The 21933-nt window shown below is 32.5% G+C and overlaps 1 protein-coding gene across 1 annotated transcript in view; it reads left to right on the top strand.

Moving 5' to 3' along the window:
* The window catches only part of LOC149423568 (fat-like cadherin-related tumor suppressor homolog), a 525483-nt gene that overhangs the window by 467184 nt on the left and 36366 nt on the right, over window positions 1-21933 (top strand). The window contains exons 7-15 of the mRNA XM_089631647.1: window positions 8706-8810; window positions 10906-11058; window positions 11637-11850; window positions 12357-12496; window positions 19652-19887; window positions 20021-20265; window positions 20393-20579; window positions 21042-21270; window positions 21598-21915. Coding sequence (XP_089487773.1) covers window positions 8706-8810; window positions 10906-11058; window positions 11637-11850; window positions 12357-12496; window positions 19652-19887; window positions 20021-20265; window positions 20393-20579; window positions 21042-21270; window positions 21598-21915 — 1827 coding nt within the window. The remainder of the gene's footprint in view (window positions 1-8705; window positions 8811-10905; window positions 11059-11636; window positions 11851-12356; window positions 12497-19651; window positions 19888-20020; window positions 20266-20392; window positions 20580-21041; window positions 21271-21597; window positions 21916-21933) is intronic.

The raw sequence follows: 21933 nt of genomic DNA, 5'->3' as shown, positions 1-21933 counted from the left end.
TGATCAGTATCCTAAAGTGATCTTAAATCTGTGTCGTGTTCAGTGAAAGTGTTGTCGCAATTGTTATTTAGCGCAAACCGAATACTGTTTCAGTCAGGCTAATATCACATATTAGTACCAATATTATCACGGTTGCGGATAAATAGGCCGTGGCGTAGAGGATTGCAACTTTAGCGTCGCTCACTATTGTCGCGGAGGAGCTGAGTTCGCTCCCTGCTTAAAGCAACTTTTTTTTAAATAAAAGAAAAAATAATAATCAAAAACTATAATAATATAAGTGTAACGCCATCTAGTGAATTTCATCAAATACATTAAAATGAGCAAGCTAAAGAAAACCACCAAAAAAACACCATCTAGCGACTCTGATGATGACTACAACACAAATAAAATATTTAAATTCATGGAAAAAAAGTTTGAAGATTTATCGGAACAATTGATGAAATCTTTTAGAGAACAAATTAAAAATGAACTAAGAGATCTTAAGAAATCAGTAGAATTTTGTTGTAATAAAATTGATGAATATGAAGAAAATAATAAAAAGAAAGATACACTGATCAAACAACTGCAATCAGAAAACAACGAAATAAAACAGCAAATAAACAAACTGGAACAATTACACAAACAAAATAACATTGAGATACAAGGTATTCCCTTTAAAGAAAATGAAAACTTACCAAAAATAGTCAATAATATTATGGAAACCATCAAATGCGAAATGGAATCATCAAAAATAACAAATATATATCGTATCAGAAACAGAAACCCTTTAAACAAATATCCAGCCTTAATTGTATCATTCCAAAACAAAGAAACAAAAGACAAAATCATCGACCAAAAAAGAAAATATGGTGTCTTGTACACTAAAAAAATAAATTTTCCGGAAGATAACAAAATTTTCATAAACGAACAATTAACGCAACTAAATAAACACCTCCTGTTTCTGGCGAAATCCTCAAGACTCGGCTACAAATTCATCTGGGCGAAAAACGGTAACGTTATGATGAGAAAAGATGAAACAGCTCCAATCATCCATATAAGGCAGCCGAATGACATCCCTTCAGAATAAAGGACCATCTAACCGCATTGCATGTGAAAATTACTTATATCCATCAAAATGTCTGATGAAAATTTTTTGTATGAAAATTACATTTGTAAAAACACTAGTGAACTAAATAATCACTTTAAGGACGTTAACTTTTCAATTCTTAATATGAATATTAGAAGTTTAAGAAGGCACTTTGATGAGCTTTGTATTCTTCTCGATAGTCTTGATTTTTCTCCTAGTATTGTCATTTTAACAGAAACGCAAATGAAAGAAGTAATTCCCTATAACTTGCCAGGATATGTAACTATTTCATCCGAATGTAAACATACTGGTCACGATGGAATCACTTTATTTATAAAAAATTGTCTTAAAAAACCTGCCTTCGAAATTCTAGACTTTAAAACAGCTAACGCAATTAAATTAACATTTACCCATAGTAATTGCACTTATTTGCTATTAGCTATCTATAGATCACCTTCCTTAAATGAATCTCTATTCAACAATGAACTTAATTCACTTATAAAAATGACAAACAGAAATAACTTTAACTTTTCAATATTAACTGGTGATATTAATATAAACATTAATGAAAACAACAAAAGAACAAAATGTACAAATGAATACTTAGATTGTTTGTCTTATGCAGGATATCAATCATACATAAACTCACCAACAAGAGAAAATCTAAATAATTCCACGACTCTGGATCACATATTTATCAAAACACACAAACACATTATAACTAAATCTTCAACTCTAAAAACAAACATTACTGACCACTACCCAACATTCTACGGACACAACATCTTAACCACAAATTCAAAAGAATACTCTAACACTGTTGAAATAAATGAAATTAATTACAACACATTAAACAATTTACTTCATTCAGAAAAATGGGACAACATACTATCAATAGCTAACCCAAATTCAGCATTAGAATTATTTTATAAAACTCTAGAAGCTTATATTTCCAAGAGTACAAATAAAATTGTCATCGCTAAGAGAAATTATAAAAAAATAAAGCCTTGGATCACTGTAGGACTAATAGTCTCTATCAAACAAAGAGATAAATTATACAAAGAGATGTTAAATTATCAAAAAGCCTGTCAAAAAAATAACACAAGTATTATGCCTTTCATGAAAACGAAATATTTAATGTACAGAAATTTACTAAATAGGTTAATAAGAAATTGCAAAAAGAAGTATTATTGTGAAAAAATTGATAGTGCAAAAAATGATACCAAAAAAACATGGAATATTATTAATGAAATCACGAACAAAAAAAAAAAAGTATCAACCGATGTCAATGAGATTATAATAAATGAAAATATTATAACTGACAAATCGACTATTGCAGAAAACTTTAACAACTTTTTTACAAATGTAGTAGATCAAATACTTGAATCTTCTAGCAAAATTGATAATACAATACCCGTAGACTCATCTTTACACTTAGACTCAACTAACGATTCAATTAACTCCTTAGAATATTTTTCACCCATCACAACAGATGAAATTGATAAACACATTGATGGTCTAAAATCAACAAATTCTACAGGAATTGATGGTTTATCAGGCAACACACTAAAAAAAATAAAACATTACATTTTAACTCCATTGCTACATATTTTTAATATATCCTTAAAAGAGGGACATTTTCCCGAACAATTAAAAACCTCTATCATAATACCAATTCACAAATCAGGAGAAACGCACATATTAGACAACTACAGACCTATTTCCTTGGTCTCAAACCTCTCAAAAATATTTGAAAAATGTATCAAAAATAGAATAATGAATTACCTAGAACAAAACAAAATTCTGTCCCAAAATCAATATGGCTTCAGAACAAAACTAAGCACTGAAGATGCAATATTCGATCTGACTAAAAAATTATACACATCTGTTGATCAAAATAAAAAGAGTTTAGCTATATTCCTAGACTTAGGGCGACTTGCACCAACTATCGCAAATTTTATCTTAAATTGTATTTAACTAAACGTATTTAAGACCCTAAATACATTTAACTTAAATGCGTTTAGTTGCGTCCTGCACCACGCAGTTCGGTGACAATTTTAGTTAAACGTGTTTAACGTGTCGGTAAAACAGTTACCTCGTGGTTACCGCCATTAACGCGTAAATAAAACAGCTACGATGTTTCATTTTACTTGAAGTGTCAAAATATTTTGTGATTGTGTGTGTGGTTTAATAGTGTGTTCATTTATTTTATGAAGAAAAAGTTAAAGCAAATAGACATAATGATGAAATAAGACAAAAAGAGCTTCTGTTGTTGGAATTAAAAATAAAACAATTATCCGAGTAATTTTGTTTTTTATTTCTTTTACATATTATATTGTTTTAAAGTATTATAAGAATGCTGTAGGTATGATTAGAAGTTTACAACCTTGAAAAGTACTCCTCCATAAGGAATGTTAGCTTCAAGTTACGAGCACCTCGCTGATGTTTTTATTGGTGTTGAATTTTAACTGAGGTTTAATTTCTTGCACTATGATGTCGTTTCTTTACTGAGACGAAATCTTCTTTGAAACTTCTTGGCACTGAGTGTTTCAAATAAATTTGTTCTTGTGTTTACTTCTCTGACTATAAACGGTCTACTTAAGTATAATTTCCAATATAATTTCTTCATCACCGTGAGAAAACAAATCCCAAATGTTCATTGTGAATACAAATTAGAATGAGATAGATTTTAACCACAATCAGAAATCGAAGGGATAAACTAAAAAAAATGACATTACTGCTTTATGAGTAGGGCTAAACACATTTAACTCGGTTAAACAGCCCCTTTTGGGTGTTTAACTTTGACAGTTCTTTAAACGCATTTAACGAATTAAATTTTGTGGTGCAAGACGCCAAGTCGACTTAAATCAAATAATGTGTTTAAAATGATATTTAAACCAAATTTAACTTATGGTGCAAGCCGCCCTTAAGAAAAGCTTTTGATACGGTAAATCACAATCTACTTATTAAAAAAATGATTCAAATAGGTTTAAAAAATGATACACTAAAAATTCTTACTAGCTATCTCAAAGACAGAAAACAAAAAACAAAAATAGGGGATTTTTATAGTACTGAAACAGGAATAAAAAATGGAGTACCACAGGGAACTGTGCTTGGCCCAATTCTCTTTCTAATATACATAAATGATTTATGTGATGTTATAATCCCTGGTAAAATTGTATCTTACGCAGATGATACAGTAATAATAGTGAACGGAAAATCCTGGCCTGAAACTTTTTTGAAGGCAACAAAATGTATTACATATGTCTCATCATGGCTAGAAAGTAATAGACTCTTCTTAAACTATAATAAAACATTTTACCTAACCTTTTCTAAAAATAGTAAAAATAAACCCCCTAATAACCTTAAAATTCGAATACATAACGTTAACTGTAATCAAGAAATATGCTCATCTTGCTTTGAACTCGGAAAAGTTGAAAAGATTAAATATTTAGGTATTGTTATTGATACAAAATTAAATTGGCAGTCACAAATTAATAATACCGTCTGTAAATTAAGATATCTTACATACACATTTTACAGACTAAAAGAAGTGCTCAATGTTGAAAAACTGAAAATGATTTATTTTTCTTTGGTGCAATCTTCACTCATATACGGAATAATAGGATGGGGCGGTGCGCTTAATGCACATATCAAACCTTTACAAATAATTCAAAATTATATCATCAAAGTTATGTATAGTCGGAAAAGAACATTTTCAACGGATGAGTTATACAAAGAATCTAAACTATTCTGTCTCCGTAAACTATTTATTTTGCAAACTATGAAATACATCTTTAAAAACAAAAATAAATTCGAAATAAATGAAAACAGAACCAACATTAGAAATAATAATGTATTTTATACTCCCCAAACGAACACAAAACAAATGCAAACACACTGCAGTTTCATTGGACCTCGTACTTTCAATCTTTTACCGAAAAATATTCAAGTGATAACTAAACTTCCTCAATATTTAAAAGAATTAAAATTATGGCTTTTCGACACAGCAGATGAAACTTTTTTTATTTAATTTGTATGAATTTATGTTTCTCATAAAATATTCACCATATATTACATATATTACAATAAACACTTATAACTTCACTATACACTATTATAAACACTTTTTATACAAAACGCTTTTACAAAATGTATTCTTGTTTTTATTTTATATGCCCACAATTTGTTTATTTCTAGGTACAATAAAATAATAACTTAAATATATTACCCACTCACAGGCTGCGCCTTAGTGGGTTCCCATTATTCTTATTGATTTATATAATATTGTATGTAATTAATGTAAAAATTGGGAAAAATAAAGGAATTAAAAAAAAAAAAAAAAAAAAGAAATGAACACGTTACGAGATAAATTGAGATGCCGACAACAATATAAAACACGTTTTTAGGTTGGGATGAAATAATTGTTTTGCTCGCAAACGGGAATCGTAATGAGATTTGCAAAATGCTCATCTACCAATCTTATTTTAGTAACCGATAAAATATTTTTACAGATTCTTTATTATGCCGGCTATTGCTGAAAAGCAGATATTTTCGAACAATTTCTTTGAATAAAGTAATAAGTATTTGCGCTCTTTTATCCGGTTAAATATCAATTTATTTTACGAGCTATTGACGGGAAACCCGCTGCTGTTAAAAAAATAATGTGCTCCTTCATTAGTCCAGTCAGTGGGGGATAAAAAAGGGCTCCACCTTGCAAAAGGTTAGGTAGTAGCGATTTTCACATATGTTGTTAAGATTGGGACTCTAAAAAAAAAAAAAAGTTTTCGACCTTGGGAGGGTCGAGCTCGACCCGCCATCTTGGATTGAAGGTGCCAAAATTTGGTTTTTTCAAAATAATTATGAAGTGGTTGATTTTACAACCAAATTGTTGAACGCAAACTTAAAGACAACTAAATTACCTACATTTGTTGTATAATTTTTTTTTTTGTAAGTCTAATAGGTAACGAGTTACAGCGGTTGAAAAAAGAAAATTTTGACAAAAAATTGTAAAACTCCAGTTTTCTTGATAAATTTTGTACGAACATATTACACAATATCATTTTAACGTATTTCTGCGTTACAATATACTTATATAGCATCATCCGTGTGCTCGATGACGTTGATTTGTTATAGTGGGATCCTAGTCTACAGCTGACTTGGCAACACTGATTGAGTCCTGGTTACAGGACGTTGCCTGGATGCTCATGTCTGCAGATGTTCTTTTCGATGAAACAATGCCAGTTCAAGTTTCACAAGAACGATTTTTAGCCAATGAAAATAACAAAGTCCGTCTGATTTCGATGCTTACAAAGCAATTTATACAGGATGATTTTACAGTTAAGCAGGCTGAAGAAGATGCTGATGAGTTGATTGTCAATACTGCGATTTCCTTGTGTTCATCATATGACGCTGTTTTCATTATTGGTGAAGACGTTGATCTCTTAGTTCTGCTGACAGCATTAGCACCACCCAAAAGTTGTATATATCTTCGCAAACCCGGGAGAGGCAAAACTTTTGAAAGACTGTATTCCGCGAATAGTGTGAAATACAAAGAGGCGGCTGAGAATATTCTGTTTCTTCATGCCTTTAGCGGCTGCGATACAACATCGTCCTTCTTCAACCAAGGAAAAACAAAATTTTGTTCGCTTGTGCAAAACGACACAAGACTCAATGCCATGATAGGAATCTTCAAACAACATGATGCAACACCAGAAGACATAGCAGTTGCAGGAACACGCTTTCTTGTTGCTTTGTACGGGAGTGACATGGATAGGGAAACCTTGGAAGAAGTCCGCTACAAACGTTTCGCAAAGTCGACAACAAAAAGCAAATTCAATCTTGCCTCTTTGCCACCAACGAACGACGCTGCACGGTACCATGCATTTAGAACGTACCATCAAGTCCAAAAATGGTATGGAATCCAAAAAAATCCAGAAAACTGGGGCTGGCAACGTGACACCAACGGGCTTGTTCCAGTAAGAATGACAAAGAAACCAGCACCCGAGACCCGAGACGGGATGCGGCGTTGCATGTAGCTGCAGGAAAGCTGGATTGAAGTGTTCTATTGTATGTGGGTGCTGTAATGGTCAAACATGCCGAAATTGGCCAGAGGATCACATCCATGTCGAGGACGAAGAAGAAGAGATTTTGTCAATGGAAGCCCAGAATCTCAGTATCACAGGCAATGAGTTAGATGATGACATTGATGACGAAGACTGTTATTAAGTAAGATAATTTATTGTAACATAATTCATAGTAATGTAACATAATTTCGAAATCTACCATCGCTGGTATATCTGTGGAGTAGACCTACTGGGGATACCACAATAAAATGCGCCATGTTCTCTACCTCATGGTGGTGTGGAAATGAGTTAACAAAATTATTATAACTATGTAATGAATAACCCGAAAAAATTACAAAGTTGAGAATTTCATCATTTTTTAGAAAAATATTCACATTTCCGCCACTGTAACTCGTTACATATTAGACTTACAAAAAAAAACTTTCTACAAAAAATGTAGGTAATTTAGTTGTCTTAAGTTTGCCTTGAAAAATTTGGTTGTAAAAACGACCACTTCACAATTATTTTGAAAAAAACAAATTTTGGCACCTTCAATCCAAGATGGCGGGTCGAGCTCGACCCTCCCAAGGTCGAAAACTTTTTTTTTTCTTTAGAGTCCCAATGTTAACAACATATATCAAAATCGCAACTACCTAACCTTTTGCAAGGTAAAACTCCCCACTGACTGGACTACATTGGCTTGAGCCGAACATACAAAACATACGTGTATAAGTGTATTCTGCAACATTAAGTGTATCCCCTGTTTAGAGCAACCTTATAGCTTGTGATAATTCCATTTTATGACAACTTCTAGTCTTTCCTTGACACGGGGAAATGCTATACACTCACAGACAGTAGAATATTAAAAAGGGCACCATAAATATACATGAATATTTGTAATTTTACGCCTCCGACGAGTATAGATAAGAGTGCTTAAGTTTTACGAGTTTAAGTTTTATCAATTCTGTATTGCTATTCTGTATATTATAAAATATATTTATTAGATATTTTGGGCAGGTATTGCTATTATTATTAGCCTCGACAGAATTTATATTATTTGATAGCATGGTTTTTGAGTGCCTTTGACCTGTCGAATAACCGCTTAAATTATTAATGTGTACTAAACAAGGTTAACAATTGAATGAGGATATTTTACGGAGAAGTGTTTACGGATGTGCTGACGATTGATTCGACTTCTAATTTCGTACATCAAAAATGATATTTCAAGCATTCTACGAGCATGATGTCATCATTTTTCAAGGGACAGGCAGATAATAAAAATCACTATTCTCTCACCCATTATTACCTCATTAGCACATTTTCAACGATAATTATTGAAAATACAATGTGGGAAATTGGTATGATGCGACGGGCTTCGCGGTTCAATCTTTCGCAAGAGAAGTATTCCATGATAACACAATCATTTTTCAGCTTCTCACTCGTGACGCCAGTAAAATGAATTGAAATTTCTTTGGGTTCTGTTTTATGAATTAGTTTGAATTGGTTTGTTTGAATCGAGTTGGTGTTTTTGTTTGCGTGACTGTATGGCTTTATTTCTACTTTTGGTCGTGAAGCGGTGGGACGCGCAGGACCTTGAGGGCTCCGGCGACGCGGTGCCCGAGGAATCTGCCCCCTGGGAGACGTACGAGGGGGCGCCGCAAGGCAGGGCCCTGCTCAGGGTAAGGGCGCATGACACTGCACGATCATCACTGATATCATATTGATAACCCTCTACGTTTTTTATAAATACATTTTTCGAATGATTCATTTTAGGTTGCCTGCAGGAATTCATCACGATTATTATATTATTACTATCGGAATCATTAAAAAAAGGAGAGGATTTCAATTTATTTTTTAAAAGAAATCTTTTTAAAATTTCTTGATTCTGTTTCCAATTTCGTAAAAGCCTTTGATCTTATATTTTAATTTTTGCATGAAATTCCTCTCCTTTTTTCACGATTAATTGAACAATTTTATAAATTTTTAGCATGTTCTTTCATTTATCCATTATGTATTAAGGTTAAGGTTTATGTTGCTTCATTACATTTTTTTATTAATAAGATAAAAACATAATATAATGTTCATAATAAAGCTTTATATTTTTTATAGATTTTATAATTTTGTATGTAAAATATTAACTCGATGAAAATGGTAAGTATTCATTTATGCAAATCAAATTTTACCTTCTAAATTTTTATTTATGGATGAAGCCTGAGATGAGGAAACATCCCTATGGCTTATCGCATCATTTAAATACTACGCTGCCTTGTGGCTTTACGAAAATAGTGTTTATGCAGAACGACAGTATGTAAATAATATAAATATCAGTAACCTAATAATATAAAACTTGTGCATTATGGAATTAATTAATTTTGTAATCCTAATAAGTTATTAATGAAAAATAAATGCTTCGGAACAATAGGGGTTTATTTAAAAATAAAAATAAGTTTTTGACGTTTTTAAAACTCAAAAAAATTTGCATTTTCAAAATATTCAAAATCAACCTTTTTAAGTACATGTCAGCTTAATAAGTATCTATGTTTCTTGTTGGCAGCATATTTTTTCTTTAAATATGCCATCATAAGAATATATGACATATAGAAAATAGCGGCCTATTCATACCACCTCTCCCCTACTAATGAAATATAAGATTATATTAAAGAAATAAAAAAGTATTTTAATAGATTATATTTCTCAAAGTCCCACTGTAAAAACACCTTGTTCGTAAAAAAACTGGCACAAAGTAGCTAACATGAGATTTAAATTCTCATTCAGGGATCGTTCATTCAAAGTTTGTGGAAGATTATATAATTATTTAATATTTTTAAATAATACTTTCCATTATTGAGCTATGTATACCAATGCTGCATTCCATTATCAATATTATCATGATTGCTTATTTAGAATATTTTTTGTATGATTCATTTTATTTATATATTTTGATAATTCTGGTAAAAATCCAATGATTGTAAATATTAATTTTAATTATGTTAACCCCAATAAACATGTTTTCCATATAAATTTGTTAATGCATGGAATAATAATATTTTTTATTATGCATTTCTAATTTTTTTTTAATTTTTATTTTTTATTTTTTTTTTATTTATTTTTTTTTTTATTATTATTATTGAAGATTCAAAAAATAATTTTCATTAATTTCTCTAGGTAGGTAAAACAAAATATATATTTACTTTTCATAAATGTCCGTTAGTGTTAATAATAATAATTATTTTTCTGTGCTTCAATTATTTTTCCTTTTTATAGTGAAGTATAGTCTGGTGAGTGCCTCATTTTATTACGGCTTTATTTCCATTTATGTAAGCCATTTACCCACAGTTTAATGGCAGTTAGCTATAGATATTACAACACTTGCAAAGGAATCACGAAAGGTAATAAACCTTTTATCGAAGTAGGAGCTAGGATTGCTGGCTGTTTTTAATAAAAAAGGTGCATTAGTCTTAAATATAATTGTTTCTAATGAGTGCAATTTAATAATTTCGCATACCCATTGTCCAGAGGGAAAAATATTTTCAGTACAGCCCTGGTGAAGGACAACCATTCTGATTTATTGAAACATTGTTCAAATAATCTTTAGTATTTTTTTGAAACCAGATATCAATATGTACTTAAGGTTCTCCAAAGTCTTCACACTTTCTTCTTCATCTTCCTCTTTTCCTACCACCTTACAACATTCCACGGTATCGGGATGCCATTCCCAGGAGCATTACTTTTACAAAGGTGTGTAATTGAACAAGTTGTATTTAATTCTCTCAGGTGATTGCTTCCGATGAAGATGAGGGAGAGAATGGGAACATCACATACAGCATCAAGTCTGGAAAGGGGAAGGCCAAGTTCCACATCGACCCCCACACCGGCGTAGTGGTGTGCAATGCCGACCTAGAACCTGGCAGCTTCTACGAACTAAATGTATGTACCCTTAAAAAAGACTTTCTTATGTATTGCATAAAATTCAACAGTGAAAACACTACTTCATTCTCAATATTTTAAAAATAAGTGGATTTTCTCAGGTTCTTCTGAAGTCATTGTTCTCAGGATTGTGTAACCGCTTTCCTACTAATGATCTGCTTTTGGAAAATGAAGATACAGTAAAGCCCAGATTTTTGAACTCCCATGATATCAAACTTTGGCATTCAGCGCTATTTTGAAATTCATGACATTAGAACGATCCCCATTAACCGCCGATTCTCGGCCTGCTTCTGCTTTTGATCAACTGTAACACAATTTGAAATATCCCAAGACGGGTTTGTACAACTAAGCTTAAACTTGATTTGATTCTTTATTGCCAATCCCATCAAAGTTCCGAAGAGATGGTCCATAATTTCATCAATATTAATGGTTCAGTATAAAGAATTCATCAACATTCTTATAACTTCAAAACGTTCACCTTGTTTACCCACTTTTCAGATGTACAATACGTAATATAACTGTGAACTTCACCGTAACTTTAAAAAAGTATGTACTTACTTATTACCTTATTTATTCAGATACGAGCCCTCGATAATGGCATCCCTCCAAAAGCCCAAACAGCTCGGGTCAGTGTGGCCGTGGTGGCAGTACCAGAAGAGTCCCTTCACCCTCCTAAGGTCAAAAACTCTCTGCAGACTATCAAGGTCACCGAGTCAGATAAAGTTGGCTTCTTGGTGTCCCTCATTCAAGCCACCGATGAGGACAATGATTCACTGTGGTATGATATTATTGGTGAGTAAGAAATTATTTTAAATGCAGAATCCTATGTTGAAAACAGTATTTCCGCTTTTTAGGTCAAAATTGATGTGTTTCGAATTTTTTTATCGAAACTTATAATTATCAAAAATTTTCGATTGCCTCTGTCACAATTTAGTGAACATTTTCAAATCAGATGTCCCACAGTAATTCACAATTAATTAATCAAAATAATATGTAGTGTATTCCAGAGTGGACGATACTCTCAGTATCGCCCTGGTGAGAGACCACCATTCAGAATGAAAATGTTGTTTAAAATGGCCGTGTTTTGTGACCAGATCTGAATAGCCAGGTACTTCCACACCTTCTTCCTCCCTTTCTCCTTCTCCTCCATTTCTCCTTCTCCTCCCCACTACCTTCAACCTCACAGCATACCCTAATTGAGATGCCATGGTCTCACCGGCTCCAGACTGTTGGGAACAGTTGGGACACTTGTGCAGTGTTCACATAAAAAAAAGGTATTTATTATTTACAAATTTTAGATGGTGATGAACGAAACGACTTCTTCATTGGGAGAGAAAATGGAAATGTCCAGTTGGCTAAGAAACTGATGTGGGAGAATCAAAGCAATTACACACTCAACATCAGTGTAACTGACGGTGTCCACTACGTTTATACTCAAGTAAGAATAATGAACATACTGTACAATGTTGACGGCAATCCACCACTGCGTAAGTAATCCTGCAATGCCATTCGACGGCGGTAATGAACCTAAATCGGTTGGATTAGTATAGGATTTTTTCAATGTAAGTAAATAGTCCCACAACGAAAATAGTATCACCGTTCATTCCAATTGCCTTCCGTTTGGATAAAATCATCACTTATCTCAGTTATTACCCGGTCATTCTCAACTCGTCATTGCGACAACACGTTATATCGCTAAACACAACGGTTTTGTTGAAAATTTTCTATTTTTTTTAATTAGAAGTCTTACTAAAGGTATATAAGATGAGATTAAATAATTATCTATTGCAAAAATCGTTTTGTGCACTCGGTAGACGTTATTATTAATTATTATCTATAGACTTACGCGTGGATAGACTTTGTAGTTTTTCATTTATGGGAAAACGTGAGAAACTTGCTGATTCATTATTTTTTTATTTGTGCGTTTTATTTAATCAAATGGAATTATTATTTTTTTAATGATAAACTAATGTTTATAAGACAAGGTTTTTATGAATAGCACAAAGGATACAAATTAGCATTAATTACTCGTTTTAATTTATTTTTACTCGGGAGATATTTTCAATTTGTATGGATATTTCAGGCGAGTAATTAAAGCTTATAATAATTTGTTATCAAATGGAATTACTTTACTAATAAAGGTAAACCTAATTTAATAAACCTCCCAAGAAGGTGTTCAAATTCTAACATTTGATTTCTTTTTGAATTATGCAGAAAAAAATACCTTTTTTATACGATTTAACAGAACATTAAGTGATCAAACCATGCATTACTTACATGTATTAAAATACTCACCAGATGGAATCATATGCTTTATAACAAACTTTGAAACGATTTTGCCGAATTGCCACGACGGCCGAAATTGTATAATATGTAATATGAATTATAATGAAAATATTCCAAAGACAGAATTAAAATAAAAGACTCAAAGTGGAAACATTTACTGGAACTTTAATCTGTAATACCACAAGATTGTAAATCTTATTACAATTCATTACAGTATCAATGACTTTAATTTTTATCTTCATAATTATAATAATGCGAGGTACCTACTTCTTTTTTCTTTAAATATAAATTGATGCATTTAATTTTTTAACTGTTTCATTGAGTTTTTTTTATTGATTAGGTAGGCACCTGCTGTTTGTCTACATACCTAATAATGTGATGTGTAACATAATATTATCTTCATTGTAAAATATTATTAATATCTTTTTGAAATACACATCATTCACGTCTTTTAAAACTATAATGATAATATAACCTACCTAGCTACAAGAATAAAATATCTCAAGTCAAAACTTTTACCATATTACAATAATTTTATTTTTGGTTAAAATTGAATATGTATTTAAATATTTCATTATAAAATTCAAAATAAAATGGTTTGGCTGAAATAAAAAAAGTTTTTATGATTAATTCGGTGATGGATTGCCATTGACGATAAAAAATATAATCTATTATCAATAGATCTTTCCAATTTTTCTATATCCTCTTAATTATTTAAATTAGTTATAATTAAAATCGTCTTAACTTCTCTGCTGTAGGAAATTTGATAAAATAAAAGAATGGGCGCGAAGAGTGACATACCCTTGAAATTCCTGTCAAATGAATGCGGCAGTGATTTGCCCGCTTCCGGCAACGGTTCAGCAAATTAACTTTTTCACATGAGAGGTTTAGCCTGTAAATGTTCCTTTATTTTATAAAGCTTATCACTCACTCACTCATGTCAGAGTGAGTGTCATTGTCATGTCACCCAGAATAACTGATAAATAAGACCCATTGAATTATTAAACAAGAAAACTCTGATAAACTCGATCTTTTTTTTTTTTTTTTTTTTTTTTTTTATTAACAAAATTTTTGATACATATACAATTCAGGTACATACATAGTAATATAGAATGAAAGAGTAACAAAAAAATCCCACAAAGGCGAAGCCTGAGCGTGGGTATTATAGTGTAAGGATAAAACAGTGGTGTTTAAAATATAGTTTTTTTTTAAACTTGTTAAATGTATCTATAGAGATCAATGTGATTGGTTTTTTTTTTTAGAGAAGTTTCTATTTTTTCTTTTTTTTTTTTAAAATTTACAAACATATACACACACACACCCTCACACACATACACACACAGATACACGCACAAACAGACACACGCACACACAGACACACGCACACACAGACACACGCACACACACTCACGCACACACACACACACCCACACACACACATAAAACATAGATGCATGTATATATTTCTTTGATTTAAAGAAATTAATCTTTAATTTACAGAAAGACATGTGGTAGTTTAGTTATTTAGAAACAGATGGCTTAAATTATAGAAAAAAGTTACTCGCTTCGAAATTATTTCTTATCCAACTTTTAACATTTTTCTTATATAAGTTCAGGTTTTGAGACATGTTGATGGAATTGGGTAAAGAATTGAACAATTTTGGGGCAATATAGTTGATGTGCCTTTGGCCCAGCCTAGTTTTGCAGTGAGGGACTGTGAACACGCATGTGGTATGTCTCTGGCTCGAGCGATTTGTGTTTTTGGTGAAATTGATAGGACGCGTAAATATAAATTTGAGACATTGAATACAATAGATCCGTCTTAGTTCCATGATTTCTGTTTCTTGAAATAACTGGTTGGTGGGATATGTCTTGGTCCTTTGGTACATTATTTTAATGATGGATTTCTGAGCGATTTCTAAGGGTTTTACGTGATTATTGTAAGTTCCTCCCCAGGCAATTATTCCATAGGAAATAGATGAAAGCACTAACGCGTCATAAACAAGTTTCATGGTTCTTATATTGACAATGTTGCTCATTCGTTTGAAAATGTAACTTAGGTATCTCAGTTTATTGACCGTCTTTTCTATATGGTAAGTCCATTTGAGTTGGCAGTCTATAGTAACTCCTAAATACTTGATATATTGTCCGAATTTCACGTCTTCGCAATTTAAGCATGTCGCAAAGTTACAATTAGGGTTGTGGAACTTCAGATTAAGATTATTTTTAGGGGATGACTTTTGGGAATTGTAAAAGGGAATAAAGATAGTTTTATTCAAATTTAGACTGAGGAGATTTCTATCAAGCCAATCTTTGACTGTTGCAATACATTTGTTGGCTTTACTGGTTGTTTCTTCCCACGTTTTACCTTGTACTGTTATTGCAGTATCATCGGCAAAAGAGAGAATTTTACCTGGTATTGCAATATTGCATAGGTCATTGATGTAGATTAGAAAGAGTAGTGGCCCTAAGACAGTTCCTTGAGGAATACCATGTTTTGTCAAGTCATAGGTACTTAAGCTTGTTCCTATTTTTGTGCGTTGTTGGCGATTCAATATATAGCTTTTTAATAACATGAAACTTTTGTTTTTAATACCGACTTTAGAGATTTTTTTTAATAAAATTCTGTGGTTGACTGTGTCAAACGCTTTCTTTAAATCCAAGAAAATGGTTAGCGTTTTAGTGTTAGAGTCAAGGTTAGAGTATATGCTTTTGGTTAAGCTAAAGATAGCGTCATCGGTGCACAGTTTGGTTCTAAAGCCGTATTGATTAGCTGAGAGGATATCATTAGATTCTAGAAAGTTCATAATTTGTCGTTTTAAACACTTTTCGAAGATTTTGGATAATTGAGAAGTTAAAGTTATAGGTCTGTAGTTGTCTGTTTTGAATTGAGATCCGGATTTATGTATTGGAATGATGTGAGAGAGTTTGAAGTCATTGGGGTAAATGCTATGCCTGATGCAGTTGTTGAAAATATGATGTATTGGAATGATTATATGCTTTTTAATTGATTTAATTGTGGTATTGCTAATGTTATCTGGGCCATTTGCAGACTTCTCTTTAAGGTTGTCAATTTGTTTTGAGATTTCAAGTTCTGTTATTTCGTTGAATGTAGATAGTTCATATGTAGTGACATTAGAATCTGAAAGGCCGGGAGGAATTTGATTCGAGTGAATGCTAAGACTGGGATTATCATCTATGAGGGTTGAGGCGATGTTTGTAAAGAAGTGATTGAAATTGTTTGCAATGCTCTCAGCGTCTTCGATGGTTGTGTTATTGTCAGTAATGATTTTTTGAGGAATTTTATGAACTTTTTGGTTCCTGTTTGAGATTTCGTTTATGACGTGCCATGTTTTTTTGGAGTCGTTATGAGCATTATGTAGTTGTGTAGAGTAGTATTGTTGTTTTTGTTTTTTTATGATTGAGTTTAGGTAGTTTCTAAATAAAATGTATTCGTTCCGTTTGGTGTGGTTCTGTGCTTCGTTTTTGGATGTGCAATATTTTTCGTGATTTTTATAGATCTTAAAAAGTTTGTTTCTGTGTTGTATTGAGATTATTAGTCCGCGCGTAATCCACGGTTTTATGTGTTTGTGCTTACTTTTTGGCGGTGCTATTGTTTCTTGACTTTTTTTAATATAATTTTGAAGTATTTCATAGAAGGTATTTAAAGCCAAATTTGGGTTGTCATTAGATAGGACAGCGATCCACGATTCTTCGTTCAGTAAGTTATTTAAAGTTGAATAGTTGATTTTAATCATTGCTTTGTTTTTCGGTTCAACAGAGATGGATAAATTTGGTGTATGATGGCCGTAAAAGGTGGGATAGTGGTCAGTTATGTCGATTTTTAATGTAGCGGATTTATGTTGGAAATTTTTGTGTGTTTTTAGAAATATATGGTCAAGACATGTATCGTTTGGATGATTAGGTCTGGTAGTGTTGTTTATATATGATAGGTATCCTGTGGAGTATAGAACATTTAGATATTCGTTTGCGGTCGGATTTAATACAGCGTTTTGTATATTTATGTTAATATCACCCATAAAAAATGCAAAATCGAATTGATTAGAGCTGTTATTGTTGATAAAAGTTTTGATTTCTTGTGTAAACAAAATTGGGGATAAAGAAGGGGAGCGGTATGCTGTTAAAATTGAGTATTTTTTTCCTTTGGAGGAGAAGGTTGCATGGACGGCATTTGCATATTTGAAATGAGTGTTGTCTATGCTAATGTTGGATATGGTGTGTATATTGTAAAATATGGTTATGCCATCGTGAGAGGTGTGTCTAGACGGAATTGAAAAAGTAGTGTAGTTTGGTAAGTTGAAAGGGGTACATTCACGCATTTGTGTTTCAGTGAGTGCAATAAAATCAATTTGGAAGGTTAACGAATTTAAAAGGATACAGAAATCATCAAAATTTTTTCGAATGCTTCTGATGTTCATGTTTAGTATGTTGAAAGATGTGTCGTAGAAAAGTGTGTTTACATCTTCAAAATTGTCACATTCAAGAGTTTCAGGGATGCTGTTTTCTTCTGAAGGGGCCATTTTTAGTTGAGTCCGGAGGTCATCTTTGAAGGTACAGGAGGGAGTCCAGGTTATTGAAGGGGTATGTCGCTCGCGTCTCTGATGTATATAATTGGAGTATCCTTATTTTTGCGGAGAAGGACGTTCCCGTTCTTCGTCCACACGTATTGGTAACCCATCGCCTTTGTTGCTCTCGCTAGCCAGAGTAATTGCTTGTTTTGTGGCGTCAGCTTTTCATTTATGTAGATAGGGTTTATCGAGGTGGAGTGATTTATATCTTTGGCGGAGAAATATCCCGCTTTCTTTTTTTGGGAAAGGATCCTGTCTTTCAGTTCTTTTGTAGCCATCTTTATTGTTATACATTTCTTTAGTGAGTTGGTGTAAATGTTTATTATGGAATTATTATTTAGTAAATCTTCACACCCTATTTTTTTAAAGATGCATTCAATAGGTAATTTAGGATTTTCTTCTTTTTTAGTTTCGATTCCGTTGATTTCGAGCGATGTTTCAAGGCAGTTTTGTAGAGATTGATTTACAACAGATTTTAAATTTTTGTTTTCTTTTTCCACTTCCTTAATTTTTTTGTGTAGTTTATTTCTCTCTACTTCATAGTCATCGATTTTTAGTGAAAGAAAGTCAATGGTCTTGGTGAGTTCGCACAGCTGGTTCTTGAGGTTTTTTACATCTTTTAATTCAGCAGAGAATTTTTTTTCTATAATTTCCGACATATCTTTTTTTAAGCTATCGATGTTTTTTTGGTTTTCAATGTTTTGAATAGCTATTTGAGACATTATGTCTTTTTTCATTACGTCCATTTTTTTTTCTAGGAACTGTATGATTTTATCTTCGCTATCCAGAATGGTTGTCTTGCCTCTGGTGCTGCTCATTGTGTATTTTTTAAAATAAGTTTATTGTTTAATTAGATGTTCTATATTTTTTTTGTTTAAAGGGTTTCAAAAATATCACACGTTACAATGCAGATTAAAATTAAATTTAAAAGAACAAAAAAATGCGGTTGAAAAAAAAGCAGCAAAGTTTTTTTTTTTTTTTTTGGAAACTGTGGGGTTTGAACTGACTTCCCGTATTCAACGGAGAGAATTGGCGAAACGTTTATACCATATTAAAATTAAATTATTTATATTATATATTATATTATATATATATTATTTATTATATTAAAATTAAATTTAAAAGAACAAAAAAATGCGGTTGAAAAAAAAAAGCAGCAAAGTTTTTTTTTTTTTTTTTTTGGAAACTGTGGGGTTTGAACTGACTTCCCGTATTCCACGGAGAGAATTGGCGAAACGTTTATACCACCAGGCTACTGACCGCCTGTGACGTATCGATAAATAATTATAATATTAATTGTGAGGGCACAGGTCCGTTTGTATTTGTTGTAATAAAAGGTTTTGATTGAGTTAGCAAGGCGGTCACTGTCACTTCAAATTGTCACTTTAATCACTTAAAATTGTAATGACTAGGCCGTTTAGACTAAACTAAATTGGATGAATCACTTCACTGGTTTTTCAGGTAAACACCAACCGTCGGTTGTTTGATTTTGGTGAGATTTTAACTATGAATTTGAGCGATTTTTGTGGAGCGATTATTTGACGTGCGCACTGTTTTAAATGTTGTTTTGATTGATCTTATTGTTGAGAACTTACTGTCTGAATATTATCCCTTACTTTTGCAACTTGTTCAGCTTGTCATCTTGGAGGTAGGAAGTTTATTTATGAAATAATAAATTCACGGATTTAATAATATACTTGTTTTGATTTTTCTTTCAGCTAAACATCATTGTTATCAATGATGTTAACGAGCAAGGCCCTGTCTTCAGCCAGGACCTATACAGTGTAAACATATCAGAAAACTACCTAGGAGAAGAACCGATATTGAGACTTCACGCTACCGGCAGAGAGCCCCTTCTATACAATCTCCTGAATGCTAGGAATACTATTTCTACACAAACGTTTAAGGTCTCCTTGTCTGGAGAGATAACAGTGATGAAAGGAGAACTTGACAGGTAAGAATTCATTTTGATCTCAAGCTTATATATAATTTTTTTAATTCTGAATTCTGTGTCTGATTTTAATCTCTAAGTACATTATTATTTGATTCTTTTGAAGGCCTGCTTATTTATTATTGTCCATGTTTAGGGAGGTGATGGAAGAACATCTGTTGACGGTGATGGTGCGTGACCAGGCGCTCAAGCCCAAACGAAGTTATGCGAGAGTACTGATAAGAGTGATTGACTACAATGACCACCCACCAGAGTTCAGTTCCAAGATAGCCCAGGGCAAGGTTTATGAGACATCACCCATAGGAACTTCTGTCGTAAGACTTTTAGCCAGTGATAAAGACAAAGGAGAAAATGCCATTATCTCTTACTCCATCACTAGCGGTAAGTTTATTTTTTAACTTTACAAAAATAAACAGTGTTATCTCACTTATCTTTTTTATTTTGATTATTATAACATTTTTCTGAAAAGCATATTCTTATAAATTATTTATGGCATGATTTTTTTCAGGAAATATCGGCAACATGTTTTCGATCGATCCAGAAATGGGAGATATTACAGTTTCCAGAGAGCTGGATCTCAACAGTGCCAAAGAATACATGCTTCAGGTCAAAGCATTCAATCCCGGAGCTCACCCATCACTGACTTCTATCCCTGTTCACATTATGGTCACCATGGCAGACAATGCAAGTCCAAGGTTCGTGACAAATTAATCATTACTTAATGTTGTCTACTTCTAAAGTGCAGTATTGTGTCTACTTATGAACTTTTGTACATATTTTACTCATTAACTAGGCTTATGGAGATGAAGTTCTCTTGATCTAGAATTCTGTACAGAATATGTTACCCAACCACAGAGAAGTAGATGAAGAATTATTACCATCATCATCTGTAACAATATTGGATGCAGCTTTTTAAAAGAGTGCACTCATTTCTGCGGCTGGTCTTAGCTAAAAACCTACCATCATGTCGGTTCCCCGCAGGGATAGACCGCCACATAAATCTCTCTCGGCACACACTCCTTGCTTCATTTACATTCATACATACTCTTCTATTATTCTGACTCTTGACATGACCCGTCTCAAGTATTTGATTCACTTGACCATGCAATTTCCCCTGGTGACTGGCTAGCTAATCGTTTCATTTTCTGTGGTTTCAGATTTGTGAAGCATGAACTTGTAGCTGAAATTTTCGAGAATGAGCCTCCAGGCACATACGTTGAACATTTAGAAGCTCGCAGCACTTCCTCTCTGTTGTTTGAGATCACAGGCGGTGATGAGTTCAATATGTTCCAAGTTAATCCTTCCACTGGAGTAATTACAACTAAATTTCCTCTGGACTATGAGAAAATCAACATGTACAACTTGACTGTGACTGCTACAAATATGGTAATTACTTGGGATATTTATTTAATAAAATGTTTAACTCTGTAACTTAAAATAATTGATATTGTTGCTAGTTTTACACTACATATATACATAAATATGTACATAGTTCTTTTCATAAAAGGAGTTCTTTTCAGAATAAAATTACCTCATATTCTTCTCTGACCCTATTATAAAATTTTATCCCTTGAATCCACTGTTTTTCATTTATTCTTTATGAATGGAACACATTAAAAATATTGAGTATACTAAATCAACTAAGAAAGTAACTGCTCTAATTTTATTACAATGTATATGTAATAGGTAACTGTTACTTATTATTTTTTTTAGGCCTCTGCAAGTACTCAATGCTCAGTAGTGGTTCATGTCTTGGATAAGAATGATAACGCTCCTAGATTTTTGTCCAACTATTACTATGGAAGTTTGCTGGAGTCTGCGCCTATATCATCTCTGGTGCTGTCCAATAGCAGTGCTCCTCTTGTGATTTCAACTAAAGATTTAGATTCTGAAACCAACGCCTTGAGAAGTTACGAGATTGTAGAACCCGTCGCCAGGCAGTATTTCACCATAGACCCCACTACTGGAGCGGTCAAAACAATCAGCGAATTGGATCATGAGACTGTTTCATTCTTCAATTTCCATGTTATGGTAAGAAAAAAACATTAT

The sequence above is a fragment of the Hesperophylax consimilis genome, chromosome 5 (genome assembly GCF_061612785.1).
Source record: "Hesperophylax consimilis isolate HC1 chromosome 5, BYU_Hcon_1.0, whole genome shotgun sequence".
NCBI lineage: Eukaryota > Metazoa > Arthropoda > Insecta > Trichoptera > Limnephilidae > Hesperophylax > Hesperophylax consimilis.
Note: the sequence above shows the minus strand (reverse complement) of the source record. Positions and strands in the feature narration are given on the sequence as shown.